At 38.9% G+C, this 19,693-nt stretch overlaps 12 protein-coding genes across 12 annotated transcripts; 5 read left to right on the top strand and 7 right to left on the bottom strand.

Moving 5' to 3' along the window:
• Positions 1–49: 49 nt before the first annotated feature.
• Positions 50–487, bottom strand: AW171_hschr84779 (HHL043Wp; the record flags this gene model as incomplete). The annotated part of the gene is made up of 1 exon (XM_018134005.1): positions 50–487. One exon carries the CDS (start codon positions 485–487, stop codon positions 50–52), a length of 438 nt encoding a protein of 145 aa, XP_017989723.1.
• A 569-nt stretch (positions 488–1,056) lies between these two features.
• NAN1 (Nan1p) lies at positions 1,057–3,624 on the bottom strand (the record flags this gene model as incomplete). The annotated part of the gene is made up of 1 exon (XM_018134006.1): positions 1,057–3,624. One exon carries the CDS (start codon positions 3,622–3,624, stop codon positions 1,057–1,059), a length of 2,568 nt encoding a protein of 855 aa, XP_017989722.1.
• A 284-nt stretch (positions 3,625–3,908) lies between these two features.
• RPB10 (DNA-directed RNA polymerase core subunit RPB10) lies at positions 3,909–4,121 on the top strand (the record flags this gene model as incomplete). Its single annotated transcript, XM_018134007.1, has 1 exon — positions 3,909–4,121. One exon carries the CDS (start codon positions 3,909–3,911, stop codon positions 4,119–4,121), a length of 213 nt encoding a protein of 70 aa, XP_017989721.1.
• A 171-nt stretch (positions 4,122–4,292) lies between these two features.
• On the bottom strand, positions 4,293–6,878 carry MGM1 (dynamin-related GTPase MGM1; the record flags this gene model as incomplete). Its single annotated transcript, XM_018134008.1, has 1 exon — positions 4,293–6,878. One exon carries the CDS (start codon positions 6,876–6,878, stop codon positions 4,293–4,295), a length of 2,586 nt encoding a protein of 861 aa, XP_017989720.1.
• Positions 6,879–7,411: 533 nt separating this feature from the next.
• Positions 7,412–8,074, top strand: HHO1 (histone H1; the record flags this gene model as incomplete). The annotated part of the gene is made up of 2 exons (XM_018134009.1): positions 7,412–7,508; positions 7,599–8,074. 2 exons carry the CDS (start codon positions 7,412–7,414, stop codon positions 8,072–8,074), a joined length of 573 nt encoding a protein of 190 aa, XP_017989719.1.
• Positions 8,075–8,907: 833 nt separating this feature from the next.
• On the top strand, positions 8,908–10,425 carry TBF1 (Tbf1p; the record flags this gene model as incomplete). The annotated part of the gene is made up of 1 exon (XM_018134010.1): positions 8,908–10,425. One exon carries the CDS (start codon positions 8,908–8,910, stop codon positions 10,423–10,425), a length of 1,518 nt encoding a protein of 505 aa, XP_017989718.1.
• A 577-nt stretch (positions 10,426–11,002) lies between these two features.
• On the top strand, positions 11,003–12,301 carry STE4 (G protein subunit beta; the record flags this gene model as incomplete). The annotated part of the gene is made up of 1 exon (XM_018134011.1): positions 11,003–12,301. One exon carries the CDS (start codon positions 11,003–11,005, stop codon positions 12,299–12,301), a length of 1,299 nt encoding a protein of 432 aa, XP_017989717.1.
• A 159-nt stretch (positions 12,302–12,460) lies between these two features.
• SAS5 (Sas5p) lies at positions 12,461–13,185 on the bottom strand (the record flags this gene model as incomplete). The annotated part of the gene is made up of 2 exons (XM_018134012.1): positions 12,461–13,111; positions 13,177–13,185. The coding sequence occupies 2 exons, from the start codon at positions 13,183–13,185 to the stop codon at positions 12,461–12,463; spliced, it is 660 nt and encodes a 219-aa protein (XP_017989716.1).
• A 196-nt stretch (positions 13,186–13,381) lies between these two features.
• TAF14 (TATA-binding protein-associated factor TAF14) lies at positions 13,382–14,192 on the bottom strand (the record flags this gene model as incomplete). The annotated part of the gene is made up of 2 exons (XM_018134013.1): positions 13,382–14,116; positions 14,184–14,192. The coding sequence occupies 2 exons, from the start codon at positions 14,190–14,192 to the stop codon at positions 13,382–13,384; spliced, it is 744 nt and encodes a 247-aa protein (XP_017989715.1).
• Positions 14,193–14,401: 209 nt separating this feature from the next.
• Positions 14,402–14,947, bottom strand: AIM41 (Aim41p; the record flags this gene model as incomplete). The annotated part of the gene is made up of 1 exon (XM_018134014.1): positions 14,402–14,947. The coding sequence occupies one exon, from the start codon at positions 14,945–14,947 to the stop codon at positions 14,402–14,404; it is 546 nt and encodes a 181-aa protein (XP_017989714.1).
• Positions 14,948–15,255: 308 nt separating this feature from the next.
• RUD3 (Rud3p) lies at positions 15,256–16,614 on the bottom strand (the record flags this gene model as incomplete). The annotated part of the gene is made up of 1 exon (XM_018134015.1): positions 15,256–16,614. One exon carries the CDS (start codon positions 16,612–16,614, stop codon positions 15,256–15,258), a length of 1,359 nt encoding a protein of 452 aa, XP_017989713.1.
• Positions 16,615–16,877: 263 nt separating this feature from the next.
• Positions 16,878–19,535, top strand: RFC1 (replication factor C subunit 1; the record flags this gene model as incomplete). The annotated part of the gene is made up of 1 exon (XM_018134016.1): positions 16,878–19,535. One exon carries the CDS (start codon positions 16,878–16,880, stop codon positions 19,533–19,535), a length of 2,658 nt encoding a protein of 885 aa, XP_017989712.1.
• Positions 19,536–19,693: the final 158 nt, after the last annotated feature.

The following is a 19,693-nucleotide window of genomic DNA, read 5'->3' as shown; positions in this document are numbered from 1 at the left end:
GTTGTTTTGTAAATTTAGACTTGTCATCTGATGTATTGGTATTTTAGGCTTAGTAGTAATCGACGTAGTCTGCGGAGAAACTTTCGTACTGGTTAAAAAAGTCGTGCCTCTGAAAATCATAGTTTTCATCCATATCGGATCCAGAACCAGTGTCATCAGGGTCATTATTTCGTGAGTCGTATATATACCAGTCGTTTTCGTCTTCCATCCCCTCATTTTCTGATTGGCTTGATACACAAGATTCTGTAGAATCCCAATTATATTCGGAGCATGCGGAGCAGGGCGTAAAGTCATCTCTATTTGGAAATTTTTCATGCAATAACGTTATATCTTCATTGAACAGTAGTTCGCTGGACGCACTGTTGAATTCCTTCGGAGATATACCAGTGGGGAGATCAAATTCATGTAGTTTAAATTTGTTTTGTACCAAATAATAGGAGATATAGCTGACATGCTTAAATAAAGAGCTGGTCTTTTTCTTTAACATTTTTGGACAATAGAGGATTTATATTCTATATCTTAATATAGTTTTCTTGCTGATTGAATAATCACTTTTAAGCGCGTATTAGATATACCAAAGGAAATCAAAAGGGCAACTATGTTAATAGGAGATTGTATGTTATAAACTACATATAGCAACATCTATTATTACTTTTATAGTATATCTTTCTATGTTTCCTTTGTAAAATAAAATCAGAAACAATACAAAAATGTAACTACTACCCCAATCTAGAAATTTGTATTCACCAATATCTATGTTAGAAAAACATTTTTAAACTCCTAAAGAAAGCTTTTAAGGTAATGGACCATGCTACTGTGTTAATTATCAGATTTGTAATAGTTCAGCATGAAATTCTTCAGGTTTTATTTCTTTCCGCTATTGAAATTCCTGTCACTTCGCTGACGCGGAAACTTAAATAACTATACGCGGGAATCGAAGAGTTATCAAAAATAAAGAATTCGCATTGAATCTGAAGTTTATATTAACTATGCGATAAATGGAATTAAATATACGTTACAAATAATTACTCTATATACCTTACAGTAAAAAAGTAGTTATGATAATACCCTCATAACACGATCAAACAGGGTGTCGAGCTGAATATTATCGATGTTTTCAAACATGCTGGTGAAGCTGTTCATGTTTATCACTTTATTAGTAGTTTGGCTATTGATAAACTCAATTTCTGCTTCTTCATTGTCGTCAGTAGGAAGGTTTCTTTCATTTTGTTTCGAGAGATTTCTTAGCTGTTCCTCGAAGTCACTCTTGCCAACTAGCAACCCATCAAATGCACCCTCGTTATTCAGTTCATCTAACATTTCAAAACTTGTAGTAGTACTAACCAATCCAAGCTTACATTGAATGTCAATAAAAATGAAGTCTGTGTTATGGTTCCATGCAATACAGGAGATATATTCATTGTGTGAAAACGTTGCGATTAACCTAGGTACATTAGCATTGAAAACCAAAACCTTCGATTCATAACTTGCTGTTGCATTATCTTCCTGATCTGTCTTTTGCTTATTTATTACCAATGCAAGTGTCCCATTCTTTTCATCGCAACTTATTAATCTTGAAAGGCAACCAGGTTTATACATGCCATTGATATAGGGATAAAGATCAAAGCTGCTTACTAGCTGTCCAGAAAGTAGGTTTAAAAAGTTCAGGACAGTCTTCGTAACAATTACCAACATGGTATCGTTAACTAATTTCACACATTGTACAGCTGAATCAAGCGCTATTGTCTCCAACCTCTTGCTGTCCTCTGGCTCAAACTTGCCAAAAGTTGTGAAATCTATAATGGAGAGTTTATCATCAAATGCATGGAAAATCAAAGAGCCATCGCGAGACCAGACAACAGAGACGTTATTGCTATAATGACTAAAGTTTGGTAGTGCCATTTTCGTCAGACACCAGTTCTTCTCTTTTGAGTTGAATGACCAATACTTTAGACCACCGTTGTTGTCTGCAGTTATACAGCCATATGATGCATTTATCGACACTGGTGCCATAGTAATACTTGTAATTGGAACATTGACTGAATGGGGATTTAAAACTTTTGTCTTTAGCTGCCATTCGTTGGTATCGTCTAAAATCCAGAACTTCAAAATGTGGGAGTTATCGTTCGATGATAAAAGGCCCTCTGGAGGATACTCAACTTCATAGGTAACCATCCATTTTCCATCGGAAGTGAAATGCACTTGTTGAATTTCTGGATCCTTTAAGTTAAGTTCGCCTCTAACCTTACCCATTGCATTATTAATGCCCAAAGACAGGTATTGATATGAGACTTGTTCGTTCTTATAAAAGTCCATAGCTTGCAAAGCGGATTTATGTGGAAAATAAAGATGTTTCGTGACGGGATGGATAGCGAAAAAGACAGTGTAATCCTGCTTCTTCCGTTTTAGTTTTCTATCGCGCTTTTTCTTCGACTGATGCAATTTGGAACCTGAAATGGAAGCTTTAGTGTTCATTGCCGATATAGGCTGAATAGCATCCTTAACCGCAGATTTAAATACTGGCAGTGGACCATTTATAGCTAACCGCGAATGCAAGTCAGTAAATTTCATCAACAACACTTGGTAATCAGCATTAGTTACGTTCTGAGTCATCTGCAAGGCCAAGGAAAAGTACTTCTCGTGAACGACAGAGCAATCGATTATCGTACCGTTTAAACGAGGCAAGAACTGCTGTCTGTTCGTGGACAATTGCCAGAAGCTTACAACCTTTTCCCAACCACCAGATAACAGATATGAACCATCAACATTAAAAGACATGGAAAGTACGGAATCTATGTGCCACTTTAGCAACCTGGTAGAAAAATCACCTGTGTTAACAAGGGAAATGACACCAGAGGCAAAACCTAGTGCTAGCTGTTCACCAGTTCCATCCAAAGCCATGCTTGTTACAAAATGGGCATTTTTTGAACTAGAAGCATTAACCAATGGAAGAGGGAAAGTCTTAGTGAAGTTTTTATCTTGTAAGGATTCCAGAATAACCTGTTTCTTCCCGTTCTCGCCTTTAATCAGAAACCCAATATACCTATCATTTTTGGACCATGTAGAAAGCAACACACCTTCGTAACTCTTGATATGCTCAACCTCTCCTGAACTGTATGAGTAAATGTTATAAGTATAGGTAGAAGAGGAGTTCTCAAAAACCGTACACAATTTTGTCGTTCTTCCATTATCATCAGTAAAAACCTTAAAAACGCTCTCCTCGGGGTTGGGAAATTCTAACTTCCAATGTTTAGGTTCATCAACCAACTTACCCTTATAGTTAATTACAATAACATGATTATTACTAGAAAAAAGAGTAATTTTGTCTTTAGTCTGCGAATCATCTTCCATAGAAACATCGCCTAGTGCTATGTGCATTACCGATACTCTATCATCAGTACAAAATATCTCATTCAAAACACTATTATTGGAAAACTTTAACGTCTTAACACACTGCCTTGTTTCTATAGAGTATATCTTTAATTGGTTATTAAACGGTACAATAAAATTATCCTCATCGTGGGTAAGAGAAACAACAATCTTATGAGTACTTGACCGATTTTCGGCCCTGGAAATTGATACCTTCCCACCAGATACAATCGCTAGCTTGTATTTCTGCTGCATTGTCCTATTACACGTTTAACACGATTACCAGTCCCTACCTACACCTTTTTATATATCAGCTCACCTATACTCATCTCTAAAATTTTTCAGATAGAATTATAAAACATCGCTAACAAAAGAAATTTTACTATCGCCATAAACGACAATCGAAGATCATTCTCAACGAATATGAAAATTTTGAATGTTTGAAAAACAAGATAGGGTAATAATAGTTACAATTGGAAAGATGAGGTCGAAAGATTACTACCTAGGTCATCCGGTCCACAAATATTAGATAAAGAACCATGATTGTGCCAGTTAGATGTTTTTCATGTGGGAAGGTTGTTGGAGACAAATGGGAAGCGTACTTGAACATGTTGCAAGAAGAAGAACTTGATGAGGGCACTGCTTTATCTAGATTAGGTCTAACGAGATATTGCTGCAGAAGAATGATTCTAACACATGTCGATTTGATTGAGAAATTCTTAAGATACAATCCATTAGAAAAGAGAGATTAGGAAAATGAGGCAGTATTCGGATTTAAAATCATGTATAGTGTTTTTATTTTGAACTTGGGTTACACAAGTAAGGTGGCTGTATATTAATTACAAAAATTAAAATGATATAATTATTGAGATAGATTGATTTCGACATTTACGATATGTACATTTTTTGGTTATGTTTGGCCTCTAGGTTGCTGTTAAACCTTTATAGCTTTTCCTAAAGACCAATATGGAGTCGATTTTTTCTAGAGCGAGCTCCAAAAGTTCTTTGCGCTTTTGTAGTTCAATATGCCTGGCGATGCGAGGGTCTTCCTTTGCGAACATTTCAATTTGTTCGTTGTTCAATTCTCCGAGTTTTCTGTCCAATTCTATGGGGAAGTTATAGAAGAAATCGCTTAGAAGTTCAACATTTAGAAATAAAACTGCTGTTGATGTAAGTTTATCGCTTACTGCATTAAGAAAGACCTCTGGGCACTTGTCCTTCTGTGCTGTGGAGTTACATTGGTTCTTTAGAAGCTTCAATCTGAAACCTAGTAATGAAGAACGTTCTTGTAGGAAGAGAGCCTCAGTACCACGTTCTAACATCATGGTTGAGAATCCCAGAGATTCTTTACGAGAAGGGTCAGTCTTCAAGTATTGCATAACTTGCTGTAATTTCCTTGTTCCTACAGTGTTTTTAATCATATTGAAGCGCTCATCACATTGGCGTAACTCCTCCTTCATCAAGGAAACAGAATGCTCACGGGCAATAGACCAGTCGCGGTCCTCCAGATCAATTTCATATTTATATGGCTTGATACAGTTTTCCACTTGGTCAGCCGTAGAGTAGTACTTGGCGTTAAGCACGTTTACAGCTGTGTTTCTTACTAGTTCTGTGATCAAATTATGGTTTTTCAGTTGGGTGGCGTCCAATATATTTTCTAGTTCCTTTAAAATAGCGTTCGTTACCAATGTTGTCGACAATCTACCAACACCAATCTTTGTAAGGCTTGAAGAGGCCAATTCGAGCTTCTTATGCCAATAAAGGGCAGAACTTTCGTTGTCTAAAGACTTCGACAATTCCTTCAAGTTATCGTCCTTCCAATACCGCGATGCCAATAGATCCAAAACCTTCTGATCTAGGTCTGCTTTTAGGATGGATTTTAATTCAGTCCTTTGAAATTTTTCTTGGAACTCTTTAATAGCCAACTTGAAAACATCAATATTGCTTAACAGGTACGACTTCGGGGTCAACTGACGATCGTTAAATTCAACTTTGAAGAGGTATGATGTATCGTCTAGTTCTTGTTGGATTACACGAGAAGTTGGTTCCAAGGCATTGCTCATAGAAACTTCTAAAATTTTTATTAACTTTTCCCTTAACCTTCTGGTCGTAGTCTGGCATCCCTCAAAGTCCTTCTTGTGAGTCCGGAAGTACTCTCTTTCAAATTGTACCGTTTCCTTGTGCACAACTTCAGTTGAGTTTTTGGAAATAATGTTGTTCTTACTGAATATACCACTAACGGCACTAGGTGGCGTTTTGGTAACAACACCAACATATCCCATCTTCAACGGATACTTCTTGTTCGTTAGAATCTCACGTGCCTTGATGGGGTCAACTAGATCCACCTTTGTAACCACTCCAATGGTTCTTGAACCTTGGGGGTCTGCCAGTCTGCTTGCTCTAAGTGCAGAACTGTTTGCAAGATCCACGTCAGCGGCAGAGATCGCCAAAATAATATTTGGTTCTGCTAGATAACGGTCACAAAGTTTACGAATCTTGTTTTTCAGCTCCATGGGTTGGTCAGCTGCTTCGACTTGGATGTAACCAGGAAGATCCACAAGAGATAAGTCAGGTATTTTGGACGATTTAATAGTCAGCTGGATAGGCTCCTCTGACACCGCCTCCTGAGAAGAAACCGCCATGTTTAACTCCATCAGCATCTTCTTGACTTGTCTAAAATCCTTGATATTATAGATGCGCTGCACAGGGAAGTCAGCAGTTGTTTCATCGTTACCTGGAGTGTTCACAAGTGTAAGCTCTATCGGCCTCCTGGTCACCATGTTATTACCCTTTGGCAAGAACTCTCTTCCAACAATAGACTCCAACACAGAAGACTTACCGCTAGACTGTGAACCCACGACCACAATAGATGGCAGCGTAATCCCAGCCGTGGAAGAATCGATTTTGCTCAGAATAGCCCTGATTTCAATCATCTGTTTTGTTAAGTTCAGAATCTCATCGCCAGTGTGATCTTCTTCTTTGCCATCCAGCTCTTCATCGTCTTCATCCTCCGAATCGCCACTTTCAGTTGCTTTCTCATCATCAGACAGCGATGCAAGCAACGTCGCAGCAGCAACAGTATCGCCAGTACTATTGCTATTTTCGCCCCCTCCGCTACTATCGCCATTCACACCTAAAAAGTCTTCTAGTCGTCCACGAATGTTCCCCCCAAATGTCATCAGCTGGTTTAGTTTATCCAATGTATAACTTCCCGCCTGGTCAACCCTATATGCCATGTAGCTACCGAAAGCCGCAGCCCCGCCCCCTATGTATGCAGGCAGTTTAACTGCTCTTCCAATCAGCTTAGGAATAAACGACACATTCCGTCTGCCAATCAACAGCATACTTGGAGGCCTAATACTCGCTCCTTGTTGCAAGTAATTTCCCACTTGTATTAGCCTTTGATTGCGTCCTACTGTCGAAGAGTGCCGAAGAACATTATGAACTAGTAATCTATAACTGAGACCTTTACTTTGTGAAAACTGTAACAGCTTCACACCTTGCCGCATCTTTCTAGCCACTCTATCTGTTTCTGGGATTCATCAAACAGCTCTCGTAAAGGGATGCACAACTTTAGTTAACTTAACTCACTCAAAGAAAGCACGTCGCACGTGATACGCGCGTGATGTGGTCACGTGTAAGTCGCGTGACCTATATCTTACGTACCCCTTAAAACGCAAAAAGTTTATCCAGCACAATGCACATATAATGGTACATAGTGAGCGGTATCCGCCTCAAAGATATGTATGGCAGGCCGTAAACAATTAGCGGTATCCGAAACGCCAAAACTATAATATAATTTGTTACATATGTATTTAATATAGAAATATAAATTAAAATATAAAAACCAATAAATAAATAAATATATAAAATAAAAAAACATTAAAAACAAAACAACATAGTTACAATAATTGAGCAGCTAAAGAAAAAAGTTAAGCTTTACAAAACCGCTACTACTGTTTTAAGAATATCTTTAAAAGCTATTCAAGTTTATTATACGAGGTATCTATTTTTAACGTTATATTTTATTAAGGAGTAAATTATGCCTCCAAAAAAAGGTAGAACTTCAGCTAGTACACAAGGTACTAAAAAATCTATTAGAAAGAAAGCAACAGGGTCACCGCTTCCTAAGTATAAAGGTATGGTTTTTATTTGTTTTCGTTAGATCTTTTTTTAAAAAGATTAGGTTCATGTTCAATACTAACCCCTTAACGCTCGTTCTCTTATAGATTTGATTGTTGAAGCTGTATTAAGTCTAGGTGAACGTGGTGGTTCTTCACGGCAAGCTATTAAAAAGTACATTAAGGATAAATATCCTGTTGGTACTAATTTTGATGGTCAGTTCAATTTAGCTGTTAAGCGTGGATTGGATGCCGGTGAGTTGTCACAACCAAAGGGCCCCGCGGGGTCTATTAAGCTGTTAAAACGGGCAAGCGAGTCTGTACGCAAGCCTATCTCAGAAAAGAAAGTTACTAAAAAGAAGGTTGCTACAGTGAAAAAGATTAGTGGCAAGAAGGTTGCAACGGTCAAGAAGATGAGCGGGAAAAAAGTTGCAACGAGTAAAGCGGTAGCTAAGAAACCTGCTGCTACTAAGAAAGCTGTAACAAAGAAGACAACGGTTATCTCTAAAAAGGCCGCTGCTGGTAAAAGAGGATCGCTTATTAAGACGCGTAGGGCGGCAAAGAGAGCTGTGAAGAGCACCTAGGATTAGGTTATGTTTTAATGTACAAAAACAGGGGGAAGGTATTTTCAATAGGGTTTGGTTGCGTCTATAATATATGGCCGATTATTTTGACGATGGGAAATAAAATCAATAAACTATTCAAGGATGGCATCGAGACTTTTTATTCTACTTTTTCAGGATTGCATTATTAAAGTACTATCGACCGTTTCCATTCGAGTACTATACTATAATTGTTAGTATTATTAGGTTTTTATCATTACTGCTTCTACCATGATTTTGTTTTATCACACTTTACTATTATTTCTGTGCTGTAATATTCTATCGTAGACCAACTGTCTAGTTTAAGTTTGATTTTTAAACACTAATGTAATTATATTTTTCTTTTATCAACAGATTATACTGTATTTCAGTATAAAATCAATATTTATGTTTTACTCTCGGACGATTTTGTGTTACGCCTTATGATACCGGTAATTATTTTAATAAGAATTTCTATGGGGGGTGGACAGTAAAATTAAACTGGATACGATAACTGTGCAAAAACAATAGAGCTGGATTTGAAGGGATGCAACAGTTTAGTGCTTTTTTTTGTCAATTTACTTTTAGTGTCGTGGCATTTACGCGTCTCACCAACTTACGAAAGAGATCTCTATCAGATTTAGGAAATCCTGACATCCCATTCGATTCCCGCTCGGGGCGTAATTTTTAGCCCTATTTCTTTTTTTTAATTTTTTTTCCGGACTTAAACGAGATGAGTTAACTAACGTTTTGACATCGTCGAAGCGTGCTCATAAGTTACTTCCAGGTAGCCTTAGAGAGGTTAAAGTTGTATTTTATTGGTGTGTTCTTGATACATGGGCCTCCTGGAATCAAGGAGCCTTATCGCTGAAACCGATGAAGCTAATGGCAGATTTGAGGCAGTATTGGCAGAGTTGCCATATTATACGCAGCTAGTGATCAAGTATTTGCCCCTACTGAACAATGTTTGTTCACAATTGCTACAAATACTCACAGAAAATTCACTACAGGTATTAATAAATACTGTGTTGGGAGCTCCTCTTCGTACAGACGAAAGCCGGTTGTTTGATGCCCTTGTGGATGCTTTGGAACAAATTAAAATGATGTATGGAAATGCTTTACTTCTAAATGTGTCAGATATTGCTCCTGGGATATGGTTTCCAGGGGGGGAGCCTCCTTCGATACTTCAGGGATTTGAATGTTTTATTTTGACGACAATACGGAAGCACAATTTGGTGGTTTTCATACTCACGCTGCTGGGCAAGTTTGACTATGGGTTCCAGTTCTTAAATGACTGTTTTATAGAGGTTTTCTGTCCTAGCAACAGCTACGGCAGCTTGGAGATGGATAAAGACAATGTCGATAATGTTCATGAGAGTAATGGTTCTGGCTATACTTCGACATCTTTGAACTCGATGTTTGGGGGGAAACTACTTAAAACACATACAGTTTTATATTTGAACTTAAAGACCCAGGCGTTCATAGCTGCACTTGATGACACTGAAGTTCCTGCAGATCGGAAAGAAGTTCTTGATAACCTTTTCCCTCATGATATGACCTCATATCTGCAAATGAAAAGTAGCGAGTCGATACAAGAATTTCAGCTCACCTCAAGTGAGAGGGACTTCATTACAAGGTGTCAGCGCAGGCGTGAAGCTCTCGAGTCCAGCCTGACACTTCGAGACACCATGGAGCGTTATCGTTGGTCGGACTTCCTCCGCGATTTCCTTGCCTATGTATCTAAAAACATCGGACTACTGGTGTTCGGCAAGCGCGGAAAGGGTGCTTCCTCCCCATTCGCTGAACCAACAGAATCGGCACTCAATACCCTGAAGAGCAATACGGTACAGCACCCCAGTAACGAAAACACCGCGGAATCGTCTCCAATTCCTAAAAACGGCGCTCCCGCGAGTCGATCTACAACCCCATGCCAATTGGTGTCAGCGGCCGGGAATAGCACTCTACCAACTGCTACGGAAACCGCTACACCTTTCACGGTCCTTAAACCCACCATAAGAAAGAAGCCGCAGCAAAAACGCATGTGGGTTAAGGAAGAAGAAGACGTCTTGATATCAGCACTAAAAATGCATGGGCCCTCTTGGTCAAAAATCCTCGAGCTCCATGGTGCTGGCGGCTCGATCTCTGAAACTCTTAAAAATAGATCACAGGTACAACTGAAAGACAAGGCCCGTAATTGGAAAATGCACTACCTAAAAAATCGCATCCCGGTTCCAGATTATCTTTTAAAAGTTACAGGGAATCTTGAGAGGGAAGAGAAGTTTAAGCAACGCTCTAAGGCCAAAAGAAAAGGAAAACGCCTGTCCAATAGCTCTACGAACAGTCCCCTTGCATAATAAAAGACGTTATTTTTCTCTTTTTCCTGTTCTATTTCTTCATCGTGTCCTTCGGTTCCTAGTTCCTTCATGCATGTGCGGCAGATTCCATCGTATAATGATTTTCGAAGCGGGAAAAAAACAATTCTGATGTAAAATTTGACAAGCTCTCCACCTCCGTAAACGCAGGCGACACTGGCATTGTTTTATACCTGTAACCCCTACCAGAAGTATTCAGCATATTTTTCACAATGCATGGGTTACGTATTATATTCAACAATCTGTTTAACTTCACTACATAGCAATAATAGCATAATCACTCTTGAGCTTAGGCTGGCTTTAAGCTTTATAGAAATAAGAGATAAGAGTAGCAATCCATAGGTTTTTAATGTATCAGTTGATTAGGACTATAGTCTTCCTATAGCTCAAAGCAGCCAACAGTTTTTTCACGAGTTATTGCAGTCGTCAAATTTTACCAATTTTTTTATCCCTATACCAAAGTAGTATGAAGTAATGTGTAGATTTTTAACTCAATTGCATTTATTTAATAGGGAATTGAACAGATAGACATCTATTGTGCGAATCGAATAAGCTCATCATGGCTGGATACGGTGAACGTGTATTTATATCAGAACACTCACCCCAAAAGCAAGAGCTTCTTGTGCATGAAGATCCGGCTTTTACGGCAGGGCCAGGGCCGGATAGCCTGGAACGACAAATACATATTGCAAGAGAGGAATGCAAGCAACTATATAACCAAATTAATCTGGTGAAGAGCAAGATACAGGATGCAGATCTACAATCGATGTCGAGGAACATTGCTCGCATCACTGAGGTAAACTTAAAGCCCACTACCACACTTAAAGGACATAACAATAAAGTGACAGATTTTAAGTGGAGTTCTGACTCCAAATCTATATTAAGCGCTAGTCAGGATGGGTTCATGTTGTTGTGGGATGCTGCAACTGGGTTGAAGCGGAACGCTATACCATTGAACTCACAGTGGGTTTTGACATGCGCATTATGTCCAAATGGAAATCTGGCTGCCAGTGCAGGTTTGGATAATAACTGTACCATTTACAGGATCTCTCAACAGGAAAGGGTAGTTCAGAATATTGTTTCAATATTTAAAGGTCACACATGTTATATTTCAGACGTGGAGTTTCTAGATGATAAATCCATTGTGTCAGCGAGTGGAGACATGACTTGTGCTCTTTGGGATATTACTAAAAGCAAGCGTATTAGCGAGTTTGCAGACCATCTCGGCGATGTCTTAAGTATATCGGTTCCAAGAAATAATGGTGAGAATGAAGGAAATATTTTCGCTAGTGGAGGGTCTGACGGGTACCTATACATTTGGGATAAAAGATCTCAGACAAGCATGCAAAGTTTCTTTGTCAGCGACAGTGACCTCACTAAAATCAAATTCTTCAAAAATGGTGATACTATAGCTGCAGGGTCAGATGATGGTTGGACCCGATTATACGATCTGAGAAGTGACTGCCAAATTGCTCAATACTCTCTTGCAGAGGGTCTACAGAATTCTAGCAATCCTCAATATCAAACTTTCCTGAATCCAGCCTCAGACTATAATGGCGGCCCTAGCGGCTTTGCAACTGGAAGCCCCTATTCTCCAGCATCGTATACCATGGATGCGGGCTTTATGGACAATCAAGGTGTGATCTCTCTAGATTTTAGCCACTCAGGTCGGTTGATGTACACATCTTATACAGATTATGGATGTGCCATATGGGATCTCCTTAAAGGTGAGATAGTTGGAAGGCTTGCCAGTCATTCAAACAGAATCTCGGGCGTATCGACGAGTCCGGACGGACTAGCAGTGTGTACAGGCTCATGGGACATGACAATGAAAATTTGGTCTGCAGCATATATCTAACATACTATCAGTTGAACTCTATTATGTACTATATAACGTATGTGTATGTTTGTATGTCTTGTTGTTGTTAGCTTTCAAGTAGAGAGTACATAGCAATATTAACTATAGTAAAAAATCTAGAGCAGATGTTTAGCTAAATGCATCAACTTATTATCCCAGTTAACCCCGTTTTAATATCACATCTATAGCCTCCAATACGTCATCCGGCAATTGACCCAAATGCATCACAAATTCTTGTGATCTGTGTCGCCGTTTTAATAATGCATCTTTTACTCCGGGATATGACAGTACAGTCCTGACGATATCATTAACAGTTGCCTCATTCGCTGCCGCTATCTTCTTAACTAGTACTGGTATCTTTTGCCTGACGGCACTAGATTCTTCCTCATGGGAACTCAATTCCGGCACAGTGCCACTCTTCTTCAACAACTCTCTAAACTCCGCTATATGACAGGGAACTTGTATTGAAAAATCAACAGCATATGCATCTTCACTAAATAGTAGGGTATGTGGAATCATTACCTTGCCTCCATTGTGTATAAATTGGCATATGATCTTAAGTTCAAATTCGCCCCAACCTTGCTCATCTAACGTAAACGGCGGCCAACTAATCTTCCTCTTGGGTCGGCTAAAAGAAGGATGTAAAATATATGTACATGATTCAAATATATCTGCATCTACCTCATTTGAATGTTCATCTAACATGTAGATTTCCATTGACCATCTTCTAGTTGGTAAACCGTCAACCAACGGAATTTCAGGCACAATAACCTGCTGAGTTTTAACCCGGATTACTCTAACAACCGTAGGCTACTGAGGGTTTAGTATACTTATCTTTGGAAATACCATCTAACATGAACAAATTCACGACATACTATTGACATATCTAGTGGTTCTTACTAGATCTTATTGACGGCGTGAAGTATGTTACAGTTTACTATATATTTTCTACTGAATGATCTGTAAAAAGACGTATCGTCTTTGTTTACAAACTATATTCATTATTACAGAAGGTTCTAAGCGCTTAAATGGATCATATATACTTGTCTACTATACATGCATTGGTTGTATAAAGTTGTTCTACTGCTCAATATTCTTCTTAACGTACTCCCACAAACTTTTAAGCAACCCTTCCGGTAAGCTGTATAAATCAATAACAAATTCCCCTTCCTCAACATTATTTATGATATTCATTTCTGGAGTACGATTATCAGTAACCATTTGTACTACACCAACTAAATCGTCTTCACTGAGCTTTGTTAGACCAAAAGCCAGCTTTTCTAAATCAACTGAGCCTTTCACAGTTGAACCTGCGGCAGTTTTCACCTTCTTAGCCTTTGTCTCACCATTCGTTGTTGCTGCTTTCCGCTTATTATCACTTGCTGTAGCACTCGCAACTGCAACCTCATCGACAGGACCACTTTTCTCTACTTCTGTTCTTAACAAAGGTTTGTTTATTGGCACTTGGATAACATGATCTGCTACATAGGAATCCTTCATGAAATGCAAATCGTGAGTTATCTTTCTCTCTCCTCCCTTTTCTAGTAGATGGCAACTAATTAAAAGCTCAAACCCACCCCAACCTTGTTCTTCGATTTTAAATGGAGGGTCTACAAATGTTCTCGTTGGGTTGGCAAATGTAGGATGCAAATGGTATACCACCTTATCAAAAATTGTTGCCGGGACTTCGTTTCCCTTATCGTCTAACAAAAACAATTGGATATTCCATTGCCGCATTGGAAAATTGTCTACTGGTGGGGGTATATCTGGCAGGATTGACTGTTGTGTCTTAATTCTTACTGTTCTCTTAACCGTCTGTTGTTGATGTTAGTTAACTCATATAATAAAAAAATATTCCCAAAGTATCACGATCTCTACTTACAGCAACCATGATCAATCCTTCGCGTAGAATTCAACTACTCTATATCTTCTTTTCTGGCCAAACGTGATCCAAGGCAAGTCTTGTACTGTGTTATTCCATCCACTTCATGATGGAAAGAGTCTTGATGTTCGTCTAGGGTGATATTCATGTTGAGATGAGCTTTATATAGATAGTTTATAAATAATAGCGCTAAAATAATGGTTCATGACGTGCATTAGCTACTCAAATACTTTCTTAAAGTTTTCTGCTATAGCAACTTTTATCTGCTTAGGAGATGCTTTCCACTCATTCGGAATTGTCTTCCAATCAAGCTTGCGCATGACTTCCGGCATTTTAATTGAGTCCTGAGAGTACTTTAATTTACCCAAAAATTCAAGCACGTTAGCTTCTAACTCATCCTTTGTAGATACTGGCAAGGATGCAAGATATTGGGCAATTATGTCTATTTCTGCAAGTTCTTTGGCAACGAGGTCATCTCGGTAGTTTTTCTTAAATTCAACTATAGAACCTTTTCTTTGCGCCAACTGTTTGAAAAATATATCCTGTAACATGAATTCGTTATAATCCTTGTCTTTATTATCAATTTCCATATTTTTTATGGCGGATAGAAGGCCTTTTATTGTAGTTTTCTTAACGTCATCTTTTTTGATCATCGATTCCTTTAAATCTGTTTTTAAACGAGACATTAAGTCTATATAAGCTTGAGTGCTAGCATATCTGTAACTAACCCTTGGGATTAATGTAGGAAGCGTCCTGAATAGCATTTCTGTGTGTTTTATTTGCCAAGCGTTTACGTATATAGAGTACTGAAATTTTTAAAATGGCCGGAACTTTTTAAGCTTACAGGTACATCCTGGTAAAGAGATACATTTGCAATAGTTTATAATTAGGTTCAATTGATGAATTTTCAATATCTTTAATTGTAATCGATTTGTATAAGTACTGGTCACTGGCAAAAGCAATTGGATTGTTATCATGTTACTGTACATTACATCTCGAATTTAAGAACTTAATGTCTCAAATCGAAAGTCAAGTATAAAAATAAAAAGGATTTATTTACATTATCAAGTTCCTACTTCTGACTCTCTTTCTCTAAATAATCTGCCCATAAGGATACAAAACTATCTTTTCTTTCTATCCTCCCTCTGACTGAGTCGCTTGCACTTACGTTAATTAAACCAGCTTGCATCTTTTTATCATCATCCCAATTCAAAAAACTTGAAATAAGCTCTAGTACCTCAAACTTTTTAGGATCTGCACGAGGGATTGAAACAAAGGATATGAGTAGGTTGGATATCAATTCCTTATCTACAGACTCCGAGTTGTTAGAATGCTTAATCAAGGCTAAAGCCTTGGTCAAATGCTCATTTAGGATAATTGCCTCGTGGCGCAGCTTCCCGATCTGCAAACCACGTTCTTTGCATTCCTGCTGGAGTTGATCTTTTAGGGCAACACCTTCTTTCATCAAGTCGACTTTTTGCTGTAAATCTGCGATTGTAGACTCGTGTATTTTTGCCTCTTCCGAGGACTTTTCGATTGCCTCCTTCAGCACTTTGAGTTCATTTTCTAACGTCCTCACATCATGCTCATGTGCTGTTGTAGCCGCTGCAAGTTGCTCTTCTAGCTGAGCGCAAGACTTTAGTGTCTGCTCTTTTTCACGCTGCAGCTGAGCGAGTTGCTGCTTGTAGTCCAGGATCTCCTCCTTCATGGAGGACAGATCCTGCTTGTAGCTGTCTATAACAATGGCCATTTCTTGGATCTTGCTTTGTAGCATTTGGTTCTCCTTGGTCTTTTCTTGGACACTCTTATTGTGCTTTGAGGACGTGGTTTCCAACTGTGTTTGCGCAGCGTCCGCCCGCGCCTTATATTTTGAGCACTCTGAACTTAGGCTTTCGCACTCAGAGTTCAACACACTTACAGTCTGTTTATAGTCCTCATTCTCTTTCGCCAGGGACTCTAGTTTGTTCTTAAGACTTAAATTCCGACTCTCATATTCAGCCAACTGTTCCTGGGTACTCTCCAATTCTAACTGTGACTCTTTCATCTTACTGAACAACGATTTCATAGAAGACAACCTACTCAATAGAGTATTATATTGAGATTCAAAATAATCCCTTTCTTCCTGTATTTTCAACAGCTTCTCATCATTTGTTCCGCTTTCCTTATTATTTTCCAGCTGTAGCCTCAATTGTGCTATTTCATCACGAAGATCATCCACTGTTTTATCGTCTTTAGTACCAACTTCACTAGAGTCATCGCAATTATTAGAATTTTCAACCGTTTCAGCATTTAACTCACCATCTCCAGACACTGGAGCAGTGGTAGAGGTATCTTTATGAGCAACTTCGTCCACGATTTTCGCAACAGAAGACTCATCACCGCTTTTAGGAAGCTTATTAGCCTTAGTAACCTTCTTTTTATTCTTTCCCATATTTGAGATAGGTAATTTAAGCGTTCAGGAGTCACAGCAATCCCTAGCAGCGCTAATACTTCCAAGTAGTCGTGATTGTTAATTAGTATGAAATAGTTAACATGTTATTAGATAAAAAAAAAGCCCCTTCGTTTAGATCATCGTATCTTTATCAACGCAATTACAACACGATAAAGGCCTAAAGTCATCTAGGTAAGAAGGTTAGATTGATTTCCAACTCAATTATATCGTCATATTGAGTAGTTGTTTTTCTTTGGTTCAATATGGTTGATGTTAGGGAGTTTTTTAAGCCTAGTAATGACAGTAAAGGTCAGAAAAGGTCTATAAAAGGCAAATCCACTCCTAAGAAAGCTGTTTCAAAGGTGAAGGCGGTTCAAGAGGAACCAATTGATTTGGATTTAGACGATGATGAGCTTGATAAGATTCTCACAAATGAGAGTAAGAGTTCAAGTCAAGTTCATGATGTTTCAAGTGAGAAGAGTATACTAGCAGAAAGAAAGAAAGATTTAGATGATGCAAAACCAATGCGTGATGAGAACCCATTGAAGCCGGAGTTTAAGTCATCTGCACCAAAAGTTGTTAGGGCTAAAAAGTCTGTCGAGAAAACGGACTTTGAACCTACTACAGCTTCCATAGGTAAGAAAGAACACCTTACTGCTGAAGAAGTATTAGCAAAAATTCCATCTATTGATCTAGATAAGGTTCATGTGAAAGAGAATGTTACTTTTAACTTTGGCGGCGGGGGTGAGAGTAGTGGATTGGTCCGCGAAGATGCAAGTGAGGAGTTTGCCAAAGGTGCACCAAATTGTTTATTGGGCCTTACTGTCGTGTTTACTGGTGTGTTGCCAACTTTAGATCGTCCTAATGCTGAAGCTCTAGCGAAGAGGTACGGTGCTCGTGTGACAAAATCGATCTCAGGTAAGACTTCTGTTGTGGTCCTCGGTGATGAGGCTGGCCCTAAGAAATTAGAGAAAATAAAGCAGCTTGGTGTAAAAGCCATCGATGAAGAAGGCTTCAAGCTTTTGATTAGTGGAATGCCTGCAGAAGGCGGTGATGGTGCTGCGGCTGAAAAGGCTCGTCAGAAATTGAAGGAACAGGAAGAGGAAGTCCAACGTGAAGTAGAGAAACTTGCCAATCAAGAAAAGGAGCGTAAGCCCAAAGTATCACAAAACGCTGAACACTCTAATCCAAGGCCCGAGGTTCGCGAGCAAGATAAACTTTGGACTGTCAAGTATGCACCTACAAGTTTACAACAGATATGCGGTAATAAAGCCGCAGTTACTAAGTTGAAGAACTGGTTACAGAATTGGGAAGAGCATAAGAAGATGGGGTTTAAAATTTCAGGTAGAGATGGCTCCGGGATTTATCGGGCAGCTATGTTGTCAGGGCCGCCTGGTATTGGGAAAACTACAGCAGCTCATTTGGTCGCAAAAGAATTAGGATACGATATACTTGAACAAAATGCGTCGGATGTGAGATCTAAAAGTCTCTTAAACAATGGAGTTAAGAATGCATTAGATAATACTTCTGTTGTTGGGTTTTTTAAGAGTAAAGACGAGATCACCGGGACGAATGGTCGTAAATTTGTAATTATCATGGACGAGGTTGATGGTATGAGTGGTGGTGATAGAGGCGGTGTTGGACAAATGGCTCAATTCTGCCGTAAAACTTTATCCCCATTAATTCTTATTTGTAATGAGAGATCCCTTCCCAAGATGAGACCTTTTGATAAAGTTGTTTGCGATATTCACTTTAGAAGACCTGACGCCCAAGCCATGAAGGCCAGATTAATGACCATTGCCGTACGTGAAGGCTTCAAATTGGATCCGACTATTATTGATCAATTAGTTGCAGCTACAAGGGGAGATATCAGACAGATTATAAACCTTTTATCTACAATCTCTAAAACCACTAAATCCATTAGCCATGAAAACGCTAGTCAAATTTCTGCTGCTTGGAAAAAGAATGTTGCCTTAAAACCATATGATATAACCCAGAAGATGTTTGAAGGGCGTAACTATACGGAAGCAGGCTGTGAACAATTCCCACTATATAAGAAAATGGAACTATATTTTGATGATATTGACTTCACACCGCTGATGATACACGAAAATTACCTCAACACCAGACCAAGTAATTTGGGTGGTATTTCGCATTTACAAGCGGTTGTGGAGGCAGCAGATTCAATTTCAGAAGCTGATTTGGTGGAAAAGAAAATCCGAAGCAGTGAACAGCTTTGGAGTTTGCTTCCCTTCCATGCAGTTATGTCTTCCGTCAGACCTGCTTCTAAAGTCGCCGGTCAGATGGCCGGTAGGATTAACTTTACCAGTTGGCTGGGGCAGAATTCAAAAACGGGCAAATACTATAGGTTATTACAGGAGTTACATTACCACACCAGATTGAGCACCTCAGCATCGAAGTTTTCTTTCAGAATGAACTATATGAGCTGCTTGAAACGTAGATTGTTAAATCCCTTAGTAGAAGAAGGTACGTCCGGAATACCCAAAATAATTTCTGTCATGGATTCTTATTACTTATCGAAAGAGGATTGGGATACGATAATGGATTTCCTAGTTGGCCATGAAAAGACTGAAGCAGTTCTTAAAAAGATTCCTGCTGGTGATAAGCGTGCGTTCACGACCATGTATAATAAAACCACACATCCTGTTGCAATAAATAAGACAGGTCTTTCGACTCCATATGGCGGTAATGCTACCAAAGCAGTTCCGGACTTCGAAGATGTTGTGGATGCCGACGATGATTTGCCCTCCGCAGAACCTGAAGATGCCAAAGATGAGGACGCTGATCTAAAAAAAGACAAGTTAATAAAGGAGAAGAAGCCTAGAGCACCAACTAAAAAGAGAAGTACAGGGGCTGCTCCCAAGACGCCTTCTAAGAAGAGAAAAACCACTTCTAAATGAACAATTCATATAAAGAGAGTATAGAAACTTTAGGTTTACAATTTAAAAGATATCAAGGTAGATCTATATATATATTTAGACCAATAAGCGTAAGATTGAAATTAAAAATCCGGGACTTACATGTACCACGTACATGAACAGAAAAGTTATTCAGATCC

This window comes from Eremothecium sinecaudum, chromosome VIII (assembly GCF_001548555.1).
Source record: "Eremothecium sinecaudum strain ATCC 58844 chromosome VIII, complete sequence".
NCBI classification, from domain to species: domain Eukaryota; kingdom Fungi; phylum Ascomycota; class Saccharomycetes; order Saccharomycetales; family Saccharomycetaceae; genus Eremothecium; species Eremothecium sinecaudum.
Note: the sequence above shows the minus strand (reverse complement) of the source record. Positions and strands in the feature narration are given on the sequence as shown.